At 40.6% G+C, this 21823-nt stretch overlaps 1 protein-coding gene across 1 annotated transcript in view; it reads left to right on the top strand.

Moving 5' to 3' along the window:
* LOC309575272 (von Willebrand factor D and EGF domain-containing protein-like) overlaps positions 1 to 21350 on the top strand; it is a gene marked incomplete at both ends in the record, with an annotated part of 163652 nt that extends 142302 nt beyond the window's left edge. The window contains 3 exons of the mRNA XM_082285603.1: positions 12882 to 12977; positions 14102 to 14197; positions 21199 to 21350. Coding sequence (XP_082141729.1) covers positions 12882 to 12977; positions 14102 to 14197; positions 21199 to 21350 — 344 coding nt within the window. The remainder of the gene's footprint in view (positions 1 to 12881; positions 12978 to 14101; positions 14198 to 21198) is intronic.
* Between the last annotated feature and the right edge of the window lie 473 nt (positions 21351 to 21823).

Here is a 21823-nt window from a genome sequence, read left to right as displayed (position 1 = left end):
TGCAGCAACAAAAGCCCTCTCATTCCCCACACTGCAGCTCTCCCCTCCTTCAGCAGGGAGAGTCGTGATGCACAGTGCACAATCAAATAGTCTGTTCTGGCAGGAATGTGCTGGAGGGAGAAAAAAGGAGCAAAAAACCTTATGTTTGGCATCTTGTTTTTGAGGTTAGAGAACATTAGAAAAGTGCTGTTTCCAGCTTTAAACACCCTGCCACATCTCCAGGCAGATCAAAGGGAAGCGTGCTGATGATGATTGCAGTCTAGCAAAGCACTCCCTGGAATCCTCCAAACTCCACCAACTCACAGCAGGTTTCTTTCCACTTTCCAAAAGTTTCTGAGGTTTTGTTGTTCATCTTTTTCAGAAATGTTTTTTGAGATGATGAAAATATTTTTGTTCTGTCTGATCCAAGCCTCCATTCTACTTCAATACCTGCTATTTAGTCTGGTTTATTTAGCCTAGTGTTGTAAAAACTTAAATAAAGGGCCTGTGAATGTGATGAAAGAAGAGAAACATGATTAAGGAGAAGGAAAATACTACATTTTGCTGACTCTTACCAGTCATTGACTGCTAATTGGTGAAAAATGTTGAGTACTGTTTCTTTTTTCTTGCCTAAAATCAACAGCACATGAGACAAGTATCAAGATCCATTGAAAGAAGGAGTTTATTCACAATCTTTTATAACAAGCAGTTTCTCTTAGAGCTGTACATCTTCTTGTTGCTGTTATATAAAATAACTTCTTTCTCCTCTGGCAGAGGTTCCAGATTTTGCAGCTCCTCTGGAGCAGAGGACTGCAGGGCACAGCAGAAGTCAGTCTCAGCTGACCTCTGCAAACTTTCTTCTACATACAATATGGAGAAAACCAGTGCTCCCAGCAGTGGGAGGCTGCTCTCTGTCCTACAGACCTCTCAGAGTTCAAGTGCAGAACACATCTCACCCCTTTTTTTAAGCATGACTTCGTATCATTTTCCATTGGGCATAGACTAGATCGGGGGATCAGCTGACATGTGTGGCACACACTGAGAGGCTAAAAGGATAAACACAGTGTTCCTAACTCACACACAGACAAAGGAAAAAATGGAGAATAAATCCCCAGAGTGGAGAAATTCCACTACCCAACCCCTTTTTTCTTTAATAAGACATATTAAAACTACCATAACGTCCATTTGAAATTCCAAAAAGAGCTGATATATCAGGCAGCTCATTCTGCAGTGTCACTAGCAGTAAACATGTCTGTGTTTATACACTTATCAAGTTATTTTGATAATCCTGGGCCCACCTGGGGTAGCTGACTGTGCAGAGGTGAGACAGCCCCATGGGCTGTGTGCCTGAGTGCTGAGAAATCCAGTAGGGAAGGGTACGGCAAGAAGGAATCAGGAAAAAACAGTAGATTTCTACTGTACAGAGACATTTATTCTGGATTTGAGCATCTTTTCTGTTGGGCTTTAAGGACTCCATGTAAGGTGGCTGAGCCCTGAGTTGCACAGGACATTTTGGCTTGTGCAGAGTTGTAATATACACACAGAAAGTGAGGAAAAGAAATACACACATCGGGATAGCAAAGCTGTGATCAGATATAGAAGTTTACTGGAAGTTTAACACTGCATCATCTCCTATTTCCAAATCACCAGGAAAATGTCAGAGAGACTGCTTAAGGTGAACCTGTGGCCCAAATCACAGCTCAGCAGTTGCTGCCAGGTGACCCCTGGAGAAAAATAAATCCTTTTGAAGGGTTTTATCATTATTTTAATTGTTCTTTGCACTCTGAATAGGAAATTGCAGTCTCCTTATGTACTTTTATACTTCCAGTACAGTTTAAAACACCTCTGATAGCAAATCAGCTTTACTATGTACTTGCACTGAGTCTATAATCTTAGAAATTTGGGGTGGATTTATTACCTGCCTAATAAAACCTATCAAGATAGAGTGAGTAAACTTAATACTAAGGCAGAAAAATTGGCAGTTTATTCAATGTTGTCATTGTTTGAGACGTTGATATTGTTTCCACTGCTTTTAGACATTACTCTTTCCTTCTTAATACCTCAGCTGCATGGACAGAGAATGAAAAGCTTCTGTTTAATTTTGGCAGCTTCAGATTCTCAGTTGAAGGTGATAATTAAAACTAAAAGCCACGCAACCCATCAAAGACAGGTTATTTTTTAACTGAACCCAAACAGGCTATTGGTTTATTTTCAATACATAGAAACATGGCTTAGGATTTTCACTTTCATCCCTGTACTGTCTGGAATTTCTAATACTGTCTGCATGCCAGCCAAAAACAGGCAGGGTAGAGTGGTGGCACCACGTCTTTTCTATTCAGGCTGGCTCTCCTTTGTTTCCTGAGTGTGTGGAAAGGCATTCAGCCTGAAAGTTTGTGTTTTGTATCTAAATAAACATCACTCCAAAACCCCAAAATGTGTAAATCAGAGAGGTCTGATTGGCTGCCAGCTGCAGTAAGTGCCTGGTGATTATACAAAGCAGACACCCACACCCCGGGCACGCGTGCTGACAGGGAAATGTGTGGTTGGGCTGACAGGGAAATGTGTGGTTGTGCCTCAGCAATCTACAGCCTCGTAGCCTCAGTTGAGAAGGATTGTTTCCAGTATAATCAGTCTTGTTGAGAGGGAAGAGGCAAATGCTGGCAGCACCTCAAAATAAAATATATTTCTGGATCAACTTTGCATGTAACAAACACAATCAGGAGCTAGCACTAAAGAAAAACTGTTTGTGCCGTGGTTTGAATTCCCTTTTGAAAAACACAGCTTTAACAATCCTGGGATGTCACTGCTTTTCACAAGGCTTTAAAGCAGGGTTCTGACTGATTTCTCCTGCATCCTTACAAAAATTATAAACAGACAACACAGTAGGTTTCCTTTATTTACTATGTGTATTTTCATAGGACCGCTCTACAAACAGCCTTTAAAAGTGAAAGCCCATAAAAGCTGAGTTTTCTTATGAAAGGTTGGAATGAAGAGAAGGGGACAAGAAGAGGGATTCATGGGACCACACATTTATCCTTTTCTCTGCTGTCTCCTTCTTGTGAGTGCATCTCTGAGCGAAAAAAGGCGAGCCACAGCTCCCTCTGGAGTTCATCAGCAAGCAGAGGTCATGGGAGAACAGTGCTGACCATCCTCCTCTCTTTCCCAGCACACCAGGCACACCTGGAGCCTGACCTCAGCCCCTCTTTGGGCACTACCCCGTGGCCAAGAAACACAGCCAGAGACCTGGGGTTTGCTCACCATTTAGAAGTGAGAACGTGTTTCTGTGTGCATCTGTTTCCTTGTGTCAGGCTCAATCCTGACAACTTCGTATCACATAAATCATCACACTGACACTGGGACTTTGCAGATTGGATCTCAAAGTTAGGAGATAACTATTTCTCCATTTCAGTAATTCCTGCAGCCAGGATTTATAGCCAATTCACAGTGTGCAATATAACTCACAGTCATTCCTCCAGCTCTGCTTGCTCCTCTTCCCTCCTCCTTTCTTTTCCCTTCCTGGCAGCATGAGGACTTTCCTTGCATGAGAGCTAGAGGCAAACTAATTGGAAATGTGAACACTGGGCTTCAAAGGCAGCTTTTTGCTAAGCAATGTCATATTGTGAAAGTCACTGACTTCCCACATTCCAGCCTTCCCATGTAATGTTTCTGTACATTGCTGCCTCGCCAGCTGCATAAGCAGGAAGTTTTACTGCTCAACAAATCAGACTCCCACCGAGTTGTCATCTTGACACTGTGTGATATATTCTCTGGAATGTCTTCACTGAATAGCCAGATTGACTTAAGCTATCTAAAATCAGCCAGTTTGCAAGCCAGAGGCCCAGCAAACCCTCCCACACAAACAAGTAGGGAACAAACAACATATCTCATCCAAATGGATGGAGGAATCAGTTAATCAGACTTGCTTTTCATATGGCAAGGATGCACTTAAAAGCAACAAGTGTTTGTCTAAGATTCCTGGATGGAAAATATCCTTGAACAGTGGGTGTTTGGAAGTAAACAAACAGCTGCTTATAGCAAAGAGACCTGTAACTTCCTGTTCAAAGCATTATCTATGCAATAAAATTACAGATTTGCAGGCTGGCCTGTCCCCTGGTTGGCATCTGGTCTGGAGACACAGGAAAAGGAAACACTGGTCTCAGTCCTTACTTGATTTTCCAGTCTATGCAACAGAATTGGTTCATATTAGATGTCATCTTCCATCCCTAGGCAGGAAATACAATAGAAGATGAGCAAAAAAAAAAAAATCAGGCTACTGCTGTCTTTCCCATTCAGCTGGACAAGACATGATCCATGCATCTTGCCTGGGGGAACAGGGAGAGCTGTGGCTTCCCAGAGGAAGGGATAGAGCCCAACAGGAGACAGCGACTCAAGGCACAACCTGGTTTTTGGTCTGCTCTCAGAGCAGTGCTCCTCTCTGCTCTCTCTTAGTAAGGATTTGTGACAAAACCATTAGTTGGTCTTTCTTAAAAGCTAATTTTTTTTCATATATATGTAGCTGATGCATTTATTTTAATAGGGGATTTGAGCACATGCATCTGTCTACATTTATTTTCCAGGCAGGCAACAAGTATACATCTGGGTAAGAACTGAATATATTTCCTAAATAAGCCCAAAAGCCTTATTAAATTTTTTATTCATTCCATGAGCAGAACATTCCCAGACTACAGGATGAATTTTACAAGACTAAAAAATCTGAATTTTGATAGAATATTTCTTTGCTTGTATCTGAAAGGCACCGAAGAAATGTGCCAGATCTGTGCTGTATGTAAAAGCATGCCTAAAGCAAAAGGAAAGGAGCTCCTGAATTACTGCATCTCTCTGCAGTGGGCTTCTGTGTGAGGATAAGTGCTTTTTGCCCACTAATTGATTTAAGAAACATTTTGGGGATCTATTTTTGACCCAAATATTTTGTAAATCACTCTTTAAAAGGAGCAATGGATTTACCACTTGAAAAGCACAGAGGACAGACGGTCATGAAGATTAATGCTGTCTGTTTATCCACAAAAAGACTCTGGCAAGACAATCCTCTCCAGCACTGATTTCCACGTAAGCTCAAGCTTGCTTTTGGAGGCAGATAATAGCAGGGTGATGAACAGATTAGTGCAGTGCCAGTGAAGGCAGCAGTCCTATTCCAAACTTCCCAACTGGGTCCTTACTTTTTGGCTGGGTTACCAGCCAGACCACTGTGGCCTGTGGCTGCTGTCCTTCTCTTGAGACTTGAATCTGCCTTTCTCTTTGCACAGATGAAAATGAACCAAATTGCACCAAGCACTGGCAGTGGCTTATCCCACACAGGGCAAGGAGAATGTGCCCAAATGGCCTAAACTGCAGGTCATCCTCAGGCACAGAGTTGCAAAAACAGTCAGCAAAGGAGAAACGGTGTGTGAGTCCTCTTTCACTTCTCATTCAGGCATGATAAGAAAGCAGCTCAACAGAACTATTTATACACAGGCTGGAATAGTTCACTGACCTAATAAAACTCAGAGCATTCTTCAGTGAAGAGAAAATGCTACCAAACTCAAGCCCCTAACAAGTTGGGGAATATGAGCTGTGCTGAGAGTATACTTTGCAATTCCCTACATTAATTTTACACTAACAGTTGCAAAGATGAGAATAAAGTAGAGCTATAGTCTCTTTCAAATTAACAGTGTTGCAATCAGACTAAAACCAGTCCATAAATGAGAAAAAGGATTTACTAATGATCTCAAAATCCCACGGTTCCTAGCAGAATATTCCCCAAACATCCAAATGTGCACCTACACATGCTTATTTTGTTTATGGTGGTTTCATTCTGAAAGATGCTGAAGTATTTCACAGGAACATGATACCATTGCATGTCCAGAGTTTCACCTGACGACAAACAGTAGGAAAAATGAAGATCATGAGACCAAGAGGGAGAGACATTTCTGTCCAAGGACAGTGGGGAGCCCCCTGCCTGTATTGCAGGGATGATCCCCCATCGGTTTCCTGAGGTTTAGGAGTTTTGCCCACCACTTGCTACCAGGGAATGTTTTGGAGATACAGGTGGAGAGATCAGGATCCTCCTTAGCTAATAAAAAATGTTATCAGCTGCTGAGAGTGACGTGACAGCAAACAGCAATGCAGTGCATTACACACTGACTCTAGGAGTGCAGTCTAGCAGCTCAGTAGTTTTTCCATACAGTAGTAATTATTTTTCTCATTTTTACTGAGCTAATAACTAAATTAGATTTATTTCCTGCTTTAATATCTCTAAAAGGCCCCATAAGTATATCAGAGTACACATCAGAATGAAGATCCAGACATAATTAGACAAAGCACTGTCGTTGCACTGCTATCTATATGGTTTACAATTTTTCTGACCATTTTTTCTTCTGAAATGTGTGCTAGGTCATGCAAAGTAACTCTTATTACTAGAGCTCTGTGGTAAAGTGAATATATTAGAAATGCAAACTGTCACCACAACCATCACAATTACATTTACAGCTCCCTCTGTGTCTTGTAGTAATTTGTTCTCCCGGACTGCATCCCTCAGAGGTTTCTACCAGATTATTTTTTTACTATTCAGAAAGGTAATTTATTGAAGAAGTGCTTTGCATCTCCGTCAGACGTACATGAAGCAAGAAATAGGGATGAGAAAACCTCAAAATGATTGGTAGTTTGATATGGATAAGGATCCAAATTTTAGAACATTGCACAAAATTTGCAATTCTGTTACATGAGAAATATTCTTTCTCCCTAAAATTTAATCTGTGGCTATAATTACTGACATTCAGCGGATCACACATCCGAGGTTACTCAGACAGAGCTTGCAGAGAAAAGTTATTTCTTTATTTACAAACCCACATCAACACAGATGAGGAATTTCAGATAAAATCAAGCTGTGGAACAGCATATGTGCCTAAAACTCAGCGTGGGCAAAACTATTTCCTCAGTGCCCTTGGAAGCAGAAGAAAGGGGACTAGAAATTGCCAGTGTCCCGAATCCATAACGTGTTTTTCAGAGCTATGTGCATTTGGGACCTTCAGAGCAGCAGATATATTGGTACATCCATCTCGCTAATGATCTGTTGAGCATCAGTTATACCCTCTAAAGGGGTGAATGACATTTTTTTACCTCCACTAATTTCTGCCAGTAGAATCCAAACAATGGTGCCCTTTGTTAGAAAAATCTTATTTTGGCCAGAACACACCCATCTGGGGATTTTTTTTTTTTAATTTTTATTTTTTAAAGGATTGAAGATCATTCAGCAAGATCAAATCTTTATTTGGAGCCTAGAAGCATCCAAGCAATTGTTTCCTTTCTGCAGCCAGGATAATGTTTCATCTGAGCAGTGCTGCTTGGGTGCACAACGCACCCAGAGAGATGGGGAACCTTCTTCCAGTCGATCAATTGAGCTGTGCTATTTTGTGAAACTGCTGGTCTGACCTTCCAGTTCACGTCCTGGGAAAAGGATCAGCAACATCCCCACACTTTAAGGCTGCAGTATCGTGATTGTGTCATTCCTGGCACAGAGCTTCTCCACATCCTCCTTGTTTTATCAATAGGTGATTTATTTTACCTACAAACACTGCAAAGGGCTAGAAGTGCCAGCTTTATCACAAAATCCACTTCTTTAACATTTACTGGTCTCATTTTTGTCCGCAGCTCAACTTCTGTAAGCTGTATTTTCCTGACAAGACCAGTCAGTGATATTTTTAAATCTGTCCCATGCTCTGTGTCCGTACTGTGTTGTATCTCCCCAGCTACAGCTCTCTGCTTTTGAGAGTGTCACACCAAATCAAGGTAACCACTAAGCAGCAAGGAGGAAACAAACATTAAAACAACATGCACCCATAGAAAAACCAAAGCTGAGACTGATCAAGCTCCCTGCTCCTCAGAAGAGCAATAGAACAAGTTGAATTATGCACTGGACCCACAGAGAAGTCATCAGTTCAAAACCAGCACCAGCCAGAAATAAAAACAATGCCTGTGAATCACCCAGAAATGTCAGCACAGGGATGGGGACTTAAGGGATAAGTTGAAGTATGTATCTACCAGTAGGTGTTCTTTTGGCTGCATTTCTGTGCTCTTTGTCAGCAAGATACAGCCTGATGCATTGCCTTAGCTGGCCCACACAGATGTTACTGCTTGAGGCTATTTTCTCTCTTCCATCCAAAGGCAGGATGCACCGAGAAGCAGGTCAATTTACTCAGCTTCTACAGGGCAAATAAAAAAATAAAAAAGAAAGAAAGAAAGAAAAAGAGAAGCTGTCTTGAAAACTGCATCTTCTAATCAGCACTGCAGCTTGATGCACTGTCTCCTCATCAGAGCCATGGCTCAGGATATGGGATGACAGGTAATTTTTGATTCAGAAAGAAATAGTCTGTGCAGTCTCACGGCCAGGAATGTTTCAGTTCCTGAAGCATTGCAGGGGATTGCTCTCTGCTAAGACTTTAGGACCCTGGTTTAATATTCCCTCTCTTTTGACTTTATGAGGCTGGTGATGAAGATTGTCTTATTTCAACAAAATTAAAAGCTTTTCACTACTTATTATTATCTCCTTCTAGTGAGAAAAGGGGTAATGAAGTCCTTGTGTCTAAAGGTGGCTCAGATTAAACTGGAAAAGTTTTTGTCTGATAATGCACAGAAGCAGTGGAGATCTGGAGGACATGTCTGGCTTTTTCTCAGTGCTGTCTCTGGTCAGCAGATACAGCTGGTTAATAGTGTAATCCTAGTATCTGCAGTGCAGCAAAGCATGTCCAGTGCTTCACTTTGCCCCCAGTCCCTTCTGGCTTTGCATAACAGGGATATTTTTCTTAATACTGTGTACATTGTAGTAGGAATGTTACTGTAGATCAATGGGAACAAAGGCAGGCAGCAGAAGTCACTGAAATTATGGGCGTCTATCGCTGGTGCTACTTACAGCAGGAGGACAGGCTTCACATCACACACAACATTTCAGGTGTTGGGTGGTTTCAGTAATCTCCAGAAATATTTATTTTGCAGGCAAATTCCTCTCTTTGGCTGACAAAGCAGAAGGTCTGACTGCCTTAAAGATTTTAGGGCTGAAGCGTTCAGTGCGGAGCTTCATGGAGGTTGATAAAAAGAGTTGCAAGAAGCACTTCACTGGGTCAAGTGAGCCTAGAGGGGATAAGCTATGAAAAGGGTCACAGGAAATTTTAAGTGATTGTAAGGTCGAAACACATTAAAGCCATCAAAGAGAAAGAGCTGCTGCGTGAAACAGAAAACTCAGCAAGTTGAGAATGCCTTTCAGCGCCTGGGAGAACTGTGCACGTTTTGTGTGATGTTCTGTGCAACACCTGTGTTTTATCTTAGCACCTGCAGCTGCTTGTTACCTTATCAAAATCACCCCTCATCTGAAATGCAACACATAACCACGCTTCTTCAACCTGCTTTATCACCTTCAGCATAGGCTTACCTTATCTAACCCACCAGCTCAGGGAAACAAGATCATGGAGGTGGTTCCTAGCTGTAAATGGTGGCCTTACAGAATTGTGGAGCATTACAGACTCGAGTAGCACCCTTGCATATGAAATTCTGTGCTTTGGTTCTTGCTGAAGAGCATGGAAATGTCGACATTAGCAGCAAGGGAATGATTAAGGCTTTAGTGATACTCACTGACTGCCAGCAAGCTTGCACCCAGGACCTGTGGATAGTAGGGGACTCCCCCTACTCCCAGTGATATATCCTACCTAACTGAGCTAAGGGAAGACACAAATGTGGTTATATCCATGGCATTAGACTAGTCCCCAAGAGAGGTGGAAAACTTATCAAACCTCTGCTGTCTCAGGACCAAGATGCCAGGCCCTTTTTAAGAGGAGGGCAAAAAAAAAAAAATAGTGAGTCTTTTCAAAGTCATGCCAGTACCTGGGAGGATTGCAATAATTTGATTTGCTCTCCTAGTGTCTGATAATTTATTTAGTTTTCCTGTGAGAGACTCTAACATTTTTGTTTGCTATTTTGAAATTGGAACTCCTCCACAGAGGCCAAGGAGTGGGACTAGAAAGGATCCAAACTAGTTATCATTAACAAATGTTGAAGTCTGCCTGATGGGTATTGAGATGGAGTCATGTTGAAGAAAGTTAAAGGAAGGGAGGACAAGGTGGAGATGTCAGGCAGGAAAAGGGGAGAGATAACGCTGCATTAATTTACCTAAAGGTGCTTGTGAATTCCTTGGCAAAAAGAGAGTTTCTTCCCCAGAGGGCAGGCAGGCAGAAGTGCTCCTCCAGATCAGAACAGGTTTGGTACTGACTTGAACCCTTAGTTCACTTTGAATTGAACTCCTTTGGATTTATCACTGAAGTCAGAGATGCCATAAGTAATGAAGGCAGTTCATTCTATATTTTCATAGCTACTTGGTCATTTTTAAGGCAGCTGGACAAAGAAAGGGAGAAATGGGAAGTTGAAAGTCAGTTTGAACTTTTATGTTTTATTCAGATCAAGACTGGACCTCACCTGTTGCTGAAACCTTTGCTGAATTACTAATTTGACTCCCCACAGTTGAAGAGTCTGCTGTCAGTAAAAAAAAAAAAAAATAAAAACACCAAAAAAATCCCCAGAAAAACAGGAATGTGATTGTTTGTATAAGGTTAAAAATATACAGAAAATGTAAGCAACAAAAGAAAGAAAAAGAGAGAAATATCCATCTGAACAAGTGCTACTGTCCTCATTACTTTTTCTTGACTTCACTTTCTAAGAGGTGGTGAGAAGATATTGTCTGAGTTTCATATGATCTCAAAACTAAATCTATAGATTTTCAACTGATTTTAGGAGAGCAGGTCAGTCCTGGGGACACTGTGGTCCCTGAATATCAAAAAGCATAAGGTGATTGAACCAAACTTTATTGTTTGGGCTCATCTTTTCTAAATTCTGAATGTCTGAGCTGTTTTATAATTGAAATGTGAAGTCAAATACAACACAATGTAATATTGTGGATCAAAAATCTCTTATCGGAGATGTGACATCAAAGGAGAGAGTAAAAGGAAGAGGGAAAATAAGAGATTAAATTATTTCAGAGTTATGGATGCCATGACTCTTTGAACTTGCCTAGGTTTTAACCAGTGGTCGCAGCATTTTTTTAATAGCTCAGCAAGAACTGTAGATCCCCGTTAGCCTTAGTAAGCAGAGGCCAAGATTACAGCATGGATCAGGAGAGGTGGAGAAAGAAGGAAATGCAGGATGGCAGTTTGAGGGCTGGGTTCCAAGTAGCCCCTATAATCATGGCCATGTCTGCCCTGCCTAAGGGCAGGTCACGATGCTGAGGGACCCAGGAGGCTTGGCACAGAATGAAATGTAAATGTAGCAGTCAAGCAAGAGCAGCAATACAGCTCTAAAAGCTGCCAGTGCAGCAGCATCTGGACTGAAGGGAGGGAGAGGCCAGCACACGAAGTGCCACAAAAGCAATATTTCACTACATCAGAGGAGTAATTAGGTAAAGTAAATCTGCCTACTTAAAAATGCCTGATCATCCCTGAGAGAGGAACAGAAGGTTATTCTCCCATCAGATAAAAGTTGCTGCATTTTTGCATGTTATGTTTTAGTAATCATCCCTATTTTGAGGCTCTTTTCAGGATCCCACATCCTACAGTAGAGGTCCGAGGGAGGGCTGTGGTCATTCAGAGTGCTGTATGCAGAGACAATCGACAGCCAGGATTGCTGCAGCATTAGCATTCACGTTCTGTTCTTGCTGCTGATGCGCTAAAAGGCAGCACAGCCTCGAGGCTGATGAAGGCACTGCTGCGTTTTAGCTGTCAGCCCCTCGAGTCCCCTGCTCCCTGCTGAGGAGGAGCCGTCCCACAGCCACCCATCCCTGCAGGCAGGGAGGAATGACACCGATTACCACGGATGGGAAGGAGTCACTGGCAGCTCCACTGTGCCTATAAAGCTTTGAACATGGCAGGAGCCTCTGGACACAAATGTGTTCTCACACCTTCCCTGCCAAACTCCTCCTGACTTGGCTCTCCTACCGCAGTCCAGCCACTCGCTGTGTTACATGGCTCTTTGTACTCCGCCCAATTACCCAGTGTCTCTTTCCATGTAAAATGCAAATCATTCCCACTCCCACCACACCGGCACTGCCATGTTTCTGAATTACCCTGCCCCTGATGGGTATTTCCTACACTTACCATAACAGGCAAGAAGAAACAGGACAGAAGGAATTCGGGAAGCTGCCTATGGCATCTCCCTGCATCAAAGCAGGTTGGGATTGCAGATGTTTGAGTTCTCAGGAATGTGAGATTTTAATGCTGGATATTCTAAAACAACACTGATAAATACAGCTTAATCTGAGACACAAAAACTAGCTATTAGATTTTTAATGAAATCAACAGAAAATCCATCTGGCTTCTTGTGTTTGAAAGAACAACTCAGCTCTCACATCTTATTTCTACAAAAGAATAAAGTAAAAAGGTAAGTGCTTTAACAAGTAATGGTTTGAAAGAGCAATGCAGGAATAGATCTTTAGGATTCATGCTTGATACGCAAAATCATACCCAAAATAGTGTGAAAACAATCCATCTTCGTCAAGGCTTTTCTTATCCAAATGAACATCTGAGAACATGAAGGAGGAATTTTCCCAGGAGGAAGTGAAAGCTCTAACAATCTTTGGCTTGTCCACTTGCTTTTTTGGGAATCTCTGTAATCAGTGCCTCTCTGCTCTGTCTGGTGAGGCAGCTCTTACTGGAGCTTCCCCCCAAGAGTTTCTACACGTGGCACAGCATTTCCCCTAAGGATTTATGGGAGCTATCAAGCCTCTGTGTTTCAGATACTCAAATCCAAATTACTTTTCTGGTTTTTAATTACAAGCAAACTAACCTTCTGCAAGGAAGCCTCTACTAAAGTCTTCCCTCATTTCCCCCATTTCCCATTTCTCATGTTCTCCCTTTGCTGTGTTCCTGCAGGTGTCTGTGACCCCACGTGCATGAACGGGGGGAAATGTGTCCACCCAAATGTCTGTGACTGCCCGTCTGGCTGGAGGGGAAAGCACTGCAACAAACGTAAGCATCTCTACTCCCATCAAACAGATTATATTAATTAGTCCAGTCGCCAACAATTTGCAGTCTTTCAATACTAAAAACCAACATAGAATCTGTTTTGCTACTTCAGCATTTTGAAGAAACATTTTTAAGTACAGGTAATGCAAAATGCTATAAACACTTGATGCTTGCAAAGGAGAAAAAGCTGTGTGGGGGAACCCTGGTTCTGCTTCATTCAGTTCTGTTATACATCTTGTTATGGAAATTCATTTTTATAGTATTAAACTTGAAGCATTGATTTTATGTTTTAACAGCTTCACATATTTTGTTATATTCTGCAGAGAAATGTCATATATTTCAAAGTACAGAACTATCTAAAGCCTGCTATAAAAGCCTTCCAAACTGATGTACTCTCAAGGTCATCGGTGCATAATTTGGAGAATGACGTGTTCTTACTCTGTAACTCTGACTACCGTTACATAAAAATGTAATTAAAAAAAAAACCTCTCGCCCTAAAATATTTTCAAGGAATATTTTTCCATACATGGCTATTCATTACCATGAAGTTGACAGATAAACTGAATAAATTTATAATCAAGATGACATACTGTATGCAAACCCGATTAAAATATTGGCTTTTTACCCTTTGGGTCCCACTAGTAAATATGATTTCAAAACCAGTGGTTTGAATTTATAATATTAATAATTTATTCAGAAATGCTGGAGGAAGGAAGTGTCTCTCATACATATATACCAGATCATGCACTCACTCCTTCAGGATCTCTGAACAAATAATACATGCAATAAACATATCAAACTTTACTATGAAAATATTTGGTTTTTACATGGAACATGCAGCAGGCATATAACAGGCATGAGTGTATCACAGACAGATTATTCTTAGCTGATGACAATCTAAGCATTAGAAATGTGAAGTCTCCTGGTAGTCTGTTATCAAAAATAAACTTCTTAAGAAGAAAATGTCAAAGAATCCTGCATCCTGCTTATGTGATGAACAGAACACATCCATTCCTTTGGAAGCTGGCCATATGGAATAAAGCCTAGCAGGTCACCTCTCAGACAGCTCTTGACCACACAGATACGTCACGTACCTCTTCTCACTTGTTTCATGTCAACCTGTTCAGCTGTCTGCCTGCAGAAATGCCTCAATGGCGGGGAGTGTGTCGGTCCCAACATCTGCGAGTGCTCCGGAGGATGGGTGGGAATGCTGTGCCAGACCCGTAAGTGTTCCCTTAATTACTACAGCTTCGTAACCACTGGAGATTTCTACACATTACATTTTCTGCTGTGTGTATGTTGTGTTAGGTTTATGCTTGAACTCAATCATCTTAAAGGTCTTTTCCACCCTAAAAGATTCTATGATTCTATTACGTGTAAAAGTCAACCGAAACATGATTAGCACCTAAATTCTGCCTTATTTGTCAGAACTGTCCTGTGCTGCCAGTAAAACTGGTACTTTCAAAGACATTTCTAGACTCAACATAAGAAAGAGGCCTGACTCATCTCCTTTCTGGATGCTGAGATCAACCTGTCAGCCAAAATAAGTACTTTTTAGATTAAATAATTTGAAATACAAGGTAAAAAGGAGAGGTCGAGGAGAAAAGGATATGGAGAACCCATTCTCTATACCCAGGTGGCATTAAGCACAGAAAGAAATTCTATGTGTCTGCAAACCTTCGAGCCTGACCCTGTAAATTCTACTTGTTTGGACTGACCAAGGTGGCTGGAAGTATTTGCATTTGGGGGGATTGGAAGATCTGGAATGGGAAGAGATCTGTTATTGCCAATTACATTCAGGGTCACTTCAGTTTGTGCCTGCTATTAGCTTTTCAGCAAAAGGGTATGAGGAAAATATCAAGGCATTATCCCCTCTAAAGGGCATTATCTCCTTTTATCTTCCTCTCCCCTCACACTCACAGAGCATAATTACTTACGGAAATCTTCTGTCAGCCAACTCCCAATGGCTGTGTAATTGTTTCTTTGTGCCAGCTGCCTTCTGGTTCAAACATGGGAATGTTTAAAGTTATTGATGGCATATTCTTGACTTAGTTTATAAAATAAATAAACAAGTGTTAAAATTATTAAACAAGTGCTTGTTCTGGTGAAAGGGAAGACGAACATTAAAAATTTCTGCTGTCTTGTTCAGGCACACAAGCCCAAGTAATTTTTTATAGATTTATCTAACCTTTGAAACTTTGCTCCAAATCCCTTCATTTGCTAGTCATTCTGGTTTTACTATTTTTTCCCATAGTGGGAGGTTAAATCTTTTTTTTTTTTTTTGTCCAAAAGGATCTGGCTGAAACTCCCAGGTCCCACAGCAACTCCAAATTTCTGATTTTTTAAAGAGAAAGAGAGAAGACTATTGTCAGGGAGCAGATGGTGAGGTCTCACAATGTTGCTCCAGGGTATTCACAGTGAGGCAGGGGTGAAGCAGGGGAACAGCAAAGTCTTCATCCTCACAGATGTTAGGTATAAAGTTTTGCACAGAAGTGTAACCCTAAAAGCAAGTCATGTTTCATGTTTTAACGGGAGGCTGTTCCCTCAAACCCAGAACTCCATGAAACAAATGTATTTATCCACAAAAAGCCTCCTGAGTGCCTCCCTCGCTCACCTTCTCCTCGGCTCTGGCCGAGCCGCTCAGGCTGCAGCAGCTCAGCAGCCTGGAAGCAACCCCTGGTTACTCTTTTTGTTGCTCTTGTACTGCTTTGGCCTCTGTCCCATCTCCCAGCAGCACAGGGACAGCGGGCCAAACCCACAGGCTCTGCCAGAACCCGTGTGCTTCTGGCAAGGAGCTCTTTGGTTCATCACTCCACTCCCCTGTGCAAAACTGCTTTGTCACATTTAAGCTCCTGAGGTTTCCCTGAGCTCAGCACCCCAGTCTTGCCTGGATGTGTATTCCCAAATTCTGTGTTCCACTGTAGTATCAGCAAGGCTAAATTCAGCCTAGATTTGCACCACTTTAACTACAGACTTTGGCTATTAAACTCAATAACAGAGCAAAATATTCACATTATAAGATAAGAAAGGAGTAGCCACATATTTTTCATTCTATCAAAATATTTTCATATTTTTATTTATTTATTCTATTATATTATACTAAATCAATAAATATTGTTTGTTATACTATATTTGAATATATTAATTCATGCTACATATTAATTCTATGTTTTTATATGATTCATCTCAGTTGTTTCCATTTAGTTAATTTCAATAGTTCCCATTTCATAATGCAAATATTCCATCTCACTCTACAAATAACAATCCAGAGGAAAGGTTTTTTCAGTGATCACTGTAATTTCTCTGTAATCCAGAATCCATTAGGGCTAGATTGTTTCTCAGGGGCTTTTTCAAGGGTAGGAGAAGATTAGATAATCCCAGCTTCATTCTTTGTTTTTAGCCTGTGAATTCACTCAACTGCCCTTATCGGGATGGTGGTGATGGAAATGCAGATACAGGTTTCATCTATACCCTGAACCTCATTTTTTCCTCACTGACTTCCTAACAAATTTAGGAGGGCAACTAAAGCACAGGATGCACAGAGACTTCCACTACTATTTTCTGGACATTTCCCAGATGGAATAGATTGTACTGAGATAGCCAGAGTAGGCCTTTAAGCCAATGAAAGGGACAATGGACAAATATTAAGAAATCATCTTGGACATCTATTTTTTGATTTATCTTTAATAAGAAGTCACAGATCTCCTCCATCTGTTCAGTTTCTAATTCACAAAGGCCTGAGCCTACATGGGCCATTCAAGAAGATGACTGGAGGCAGCAACTGCCACAAGAATTCCTCTCTAAACATTTTCTTTCTTCAGTCTTCTTCTAAACCAGAAAAGGCAAAACATTCTCTACTTTTAGGTCGCTAATAATTTAAATATTTACAGTTTCAAATACTGATGTCTCAGATCTTCTTGTCACCTCTCACCAGGAGCAAAGACATAGATCTCCGTCACAAGTGATAACCCAAAATGCTTCAACCTTCCAGAAGACAAAGCCATGACAGTATCCTAGTACAGATTTTCCATTCTACTGCAATGAAGATTGCAGAAAGTCTAAGTCAGAAAAATTTTATTTCTAAAATATTTTGAAAATGCCTCAGAGAGCTAGAATGGGCTGTAATATCAGAGCTATCCACTGTATGTTAAGGAGCTTATATCTAATTTGGAACAGCTCTTCTATATTTTGGAGATGCAATCACGCAAGCAAAAGCTCTGCCTCTTTTGCAATGATGCACAATGGAATTGCACGTCCATGTCATGCAGTGAATTATGATTTCTTAATGCTCCAATCAGCCAAGCTCACAATGACGTTCCAGAGACATCTGTGCAGGGAAGTTTATTTAGAGTTTCACCAGTTCCTGGCTGCAACTAGAGCACTCAGCAAGAGCAAAAGAGACTTTCAGAAGACATTGATAATAGATAAAACACAATAGTTCTCCTTTATCAGACTGTAAATAAAGAGCTCAGTCAAAAGAGTAGTTTTCTTCCGCACTCATCTGTAACTGAACAGAATGGCTTCTGAAAGAGAATCGATAAAATAGGTCGTTTGTCCCAACAAATAAGGTGTATGGTGGAATACACACGTTATCCTTGATAAATACCTATGACTTTGAGGGGCATAGTTTAAGGAATAATGGTCAATTTTCAGACTCTACTGCAAATGTAGGGAAATAACCTTTTGGAAGAACGCATTAAAAAAACGTAACTTGAGATATTCAATGTGTCTCAGCTGTAGAAAAGAGCAGCTTTATAGATGAGGGTTCTTCCATTAAAAGGTTTTTTGTCTGACCCCATTTTTAGCTTTCATGGCTGCAAAAATATATGAAACCTTCCCTTTCTGAAAAGAAGGAAATGGTATCTCAGGGTCACCATGTTTTCCCATCAGTGGTTTCCCTCCTATTCCATATTAGACACCCCATTTAAAGCTCCATGCCTGTGGCTTCCCCTTGCATCCTGTGCTGGTAACTGGTACCTCTCTTTTTCTTGAGCTCAGAAAGGAATATTAGGCCAAAGAAATGGCAGCAGAATCTGATTACCCTGACAAATACACCCAAAACACAACTCGGTAAAGTCAGAAGCCTTCTGGCCAGGGGTACAAATCTGTTGTTTAAGGCTCTGAATGCAGGATCAAGGTATAATTCTAACAATTAATTATCAAGTATAAGAAGGTTATAGTCGTGAAGGATGTTCATCATTAAAATTCATGCTGCTGTCTTCTGTTCTAATATTATTGAACCCATACTGGCTCCTCATTGCCCTTCAGAATAACTTCTCTTTATTTGCATGTTATAAGTGTCAAGCTTATGGCCTTATAATTTCCTCAATATTCTTCCCTATTCTCTCTCTCTGCCTTGAACAATCCCAGGCAGGATTTCTTCAAACTTTCCTCTGTAACCCTTCCAAACCTTAAAAAAAAGCAAATAATTTTGAAAAGAATGTCATTCGCATGCAAATTATAGCTCTGTTCTTTAAACATGCAGGGATAAAACTCTTTCTGTAATTGGCATTTATTGATTATAATTTTAGCATAAGCTTAGCTTGTTAAATGACTTTGCTGAATCTGTACAGGGTAATGAATACATAGCTGGTGTCATTTTTAGTGTTTAGTGGCTTAGCATGCCTTGTAAATACATTTATGAAATACTCATTTGAACTTCAGCTCTGTTATTATCCTCTGTGATGTCAATTCCAATTTTCCTCTGAAATGTTTTTAACTTTTCTCCTAACTGAGCTCTTGTTTTTCTGAGCACTACAGAAAGAAGCTGGGGGGTGAACAGGGAGAGATAGGAAGAAAAGAATAAAAAAAGGAGGAAATATTTTCCCTTTTTAAAATTTATTTGCATCCACTGAGAATCAGGGAAACCACAGACAGAAAAAAATTCCTAGTACCTCATCTAATGCCCTTGTGAACCAGAACACCCTCAGATGCTATCGGGATCTTTGCATTACTTGTTCCTATTTTATCTATCTTTTATCTACCAAGCTGAAAAGAAAATCAGCTTCCATTTTTCCCCAGCCCATGTTCATATCAAACAAATAATAGAAATATACACAGTTCTTTCTTAATAATATTACCACACACAGTTCTCTCTCTTCCTGCTTACCATACAGCAGAACAAAACTTGCTTGGGCACAAGGAGCCTTTTCTACTGACGATGCAATCCTTCTTGGGATATGGTTTTGTTCCAGTGAGTGAAACTCTAAGGATTTTCCAATTATAAATCTGTCCTTTCAAGGTTCATGGAGGAGCTGGAGTAGCACTCAGCAGATGATAAGCTCCACTCTAGCTTGAGTGTGATTTCATTCCTCCTCTGCCCCCTCCACATCCAGAATTCAAACTTGCCCCTGCCCTCTCAGAAGAAAGAGAAATTCAAAAGTTTGAAGTTCACAGTTCTGGACCTTAAAGAGAATTTTGCAACAGATACCGAACAAAACCAAATTTCTTCCTTAAACTTTGTTTCAAGAAAAGAGCACTTTACCTTTTCAAAGTGGCAGGAATGCATCAACAAGCTCACAGACCAGGAAGACATGTTCCTAGCTCCAGGTCACTGGACTCCTTCCCCAAATAGCCACTGACAGAGCTGGCTTTTCCAAAAGGAGCACCTGAAGGTCACCAGCACATGCAGGTCTGTGTGTGTTCTTATTCTGGACATGGACTGGGTCAGTGGTTTTGACACAGCATGAGCCCTCACTACCTGATTATAAAAATACCCTTTTGCCAAGCTGGTTACAGCCTCTCCTCCTTAAGATGTGTAGAGTGGCAGTAAGTCTGGTTCTTTGCTCCTCTGCCCCATAGCTGTGCAGTTTGTTATAGATATTTAGATTTTAATATTCCCTACTGTGCCAAAACCTCAGCCTCCACACTGACATAATAACCTGATAGAACAAACCCAATACAAATTCCAGGTGTTAAACATGATGACACTGGCCTCACAAGGTCATTATAACAATTATTATAACTCTGAGAATCCCTTTTGGAAGGCTTAGGATCCCACAATATGTTTCCTAAAGAAGTCTGTCTCTGAGACTTCAGATCTCAACACAAAGACTTTGCATGAACTTAAATCCGTGTCAAAATCAGAACCTACGTGCAACAAACTGAAATTGTGGAATTTCATCCTTCAGCTCTTAAATTTGTTAAAGTTGATTTTCTGTGGAAAAAACAAAAAAAAGAATCCTCACAGGAATACAGCAAATTCATTCAAATCTGATGGAACATTCTGCTCTATCCTGAAGGAGATTGGTCACAGACATGTGTCTGCTTCACTTTCAGCTCTGTTTTAATGGTGCATGGCTGGCAGCTTCCTATATGCCTCTGCCACACAAGAAAACGTAGGAAACCACTTGTTGAGTCCCATCTGACCAGTTTTGAAAGCATTAGTTTGACTGCCTGTAACTAGGATACAATACTCAATATTTATGGAAGGTTTAACTCATGAGATCTAATTAGAATACTGTGACACGTGTGTTCTTCTTGAATTGGTGCCCTCTGAATTGGCTGCTCTTTTTCCTCTATGCCAAAACAAGGTCATAACAATAGAAACTGCTAATGAGGATGAAAAATTGGCTGAAATCTGACTAATTGCTTTTTTCTCTCTTAAAAAATAATAGAACACTGATTCTTTTATTAGCAGAATATCTTCAAATTGATGGGCCTTTATAAATGCAGTGGCACTCTAGATTAAAGATAAAATGTTTCTCTGGTTTCTTTTTCCTTGGGATAAGTAACTTATTACTGGTTCTCTATGACCATAAAATCACAGGTTCTTATTTGGTTTCCAGAGGTGTGAAGTTCACTAAATTTTCCCATTTATTTATGCATTGTGATAGCATAACCTTTGGGAGTACATATTTAACATATTCTTTCATCTCAGCTCCTGGTCAGCTTTTTTAACAGCTGTTATTTCTTTTAATTGGAACAAAAGAAAATCAATTTTGACACATTGATGCCCAACCATCAATGCCCAGAATGTATCCTGGCATTAAAAATTAGGTCTTGTGCTGGTGCATTTCCAGCTGAGCCAAGGTGATCACTTTGTCACAGTCTTCCCTTTCCCCATCATTGGGAAAAAAAAGGAAAAACTAAAAATTGTAAATGTGAGAGACACAGAGGCATAAGAAACCTATGACAAGCCACGTGAATATTTCTAAATATTCACATCCTGACTACAAGACTTAGAATAAGTGTATTTCTAAAGACCTTTATCTTTCATTTGCAGCACTTTGTGAGCAGAACTGTTTGTTTGGAAGCAGATGCATCAGACCAAATGTCTGTGCTTGCAGAAGTGGCTATACTGGTTCAGCATGTGAAAAGAAGGTAAGGCCCAAACCCACTGATCCTCATGGTAACAACAAAAATAACCAGATGTAACTGAAATAGTTTACAGGTAAATGGAATAAAGTCCTGTTAACCTTATGGAAGATGTAAATAAGGTTATAGAATATTTGAAAGGAGGTTTAATGACTGCTCAGCTGCAAACTAGGCCTTTATCCAAGTTCTAGATTTTTTTTTTTCCTTTTTTTTTGCTTTACCCTCAATGAGACGTGTCTGACTACCAGAATAGTTTGCAAGGCTATGGCACATCTGGCAGATGGCCTTGACCTGACCATCACAGCAGTGTAGGTCTTCAAGTCCAGTTCATCCCCTGCATCACCACTAAGACAAAACAGTTTGGTTTTCTCTAAGCCACAGCCATTGCCCATATCACAAACACTATTCCAGACAGATGTCCTGGCTGGCCCAGTCCCCAGCTCTCAAAACACAACACTGCCCCATCATTTACCTGTACTGAAAGGCCAGGGGCAAAAATCAATATATTTTCATTTCAATTACATAACATACTA

This window comes from Coloeus monedula (assembly GCF_965178545.1).
Source record: "Coloeus monedula genome assembly, chromosome: 7".
NCBI classification, from domain to species: Eukaryota; Metazoa; Chordata; class Aves; order Passeriformes; family Corvidae; genus Coloeus; species Coloeus monedula.
The sequence above is the reverse complement of the archived record's forward strand: the minus strand, read 5'-3'. Positions and strand labels throughout refer to the sequence as shown.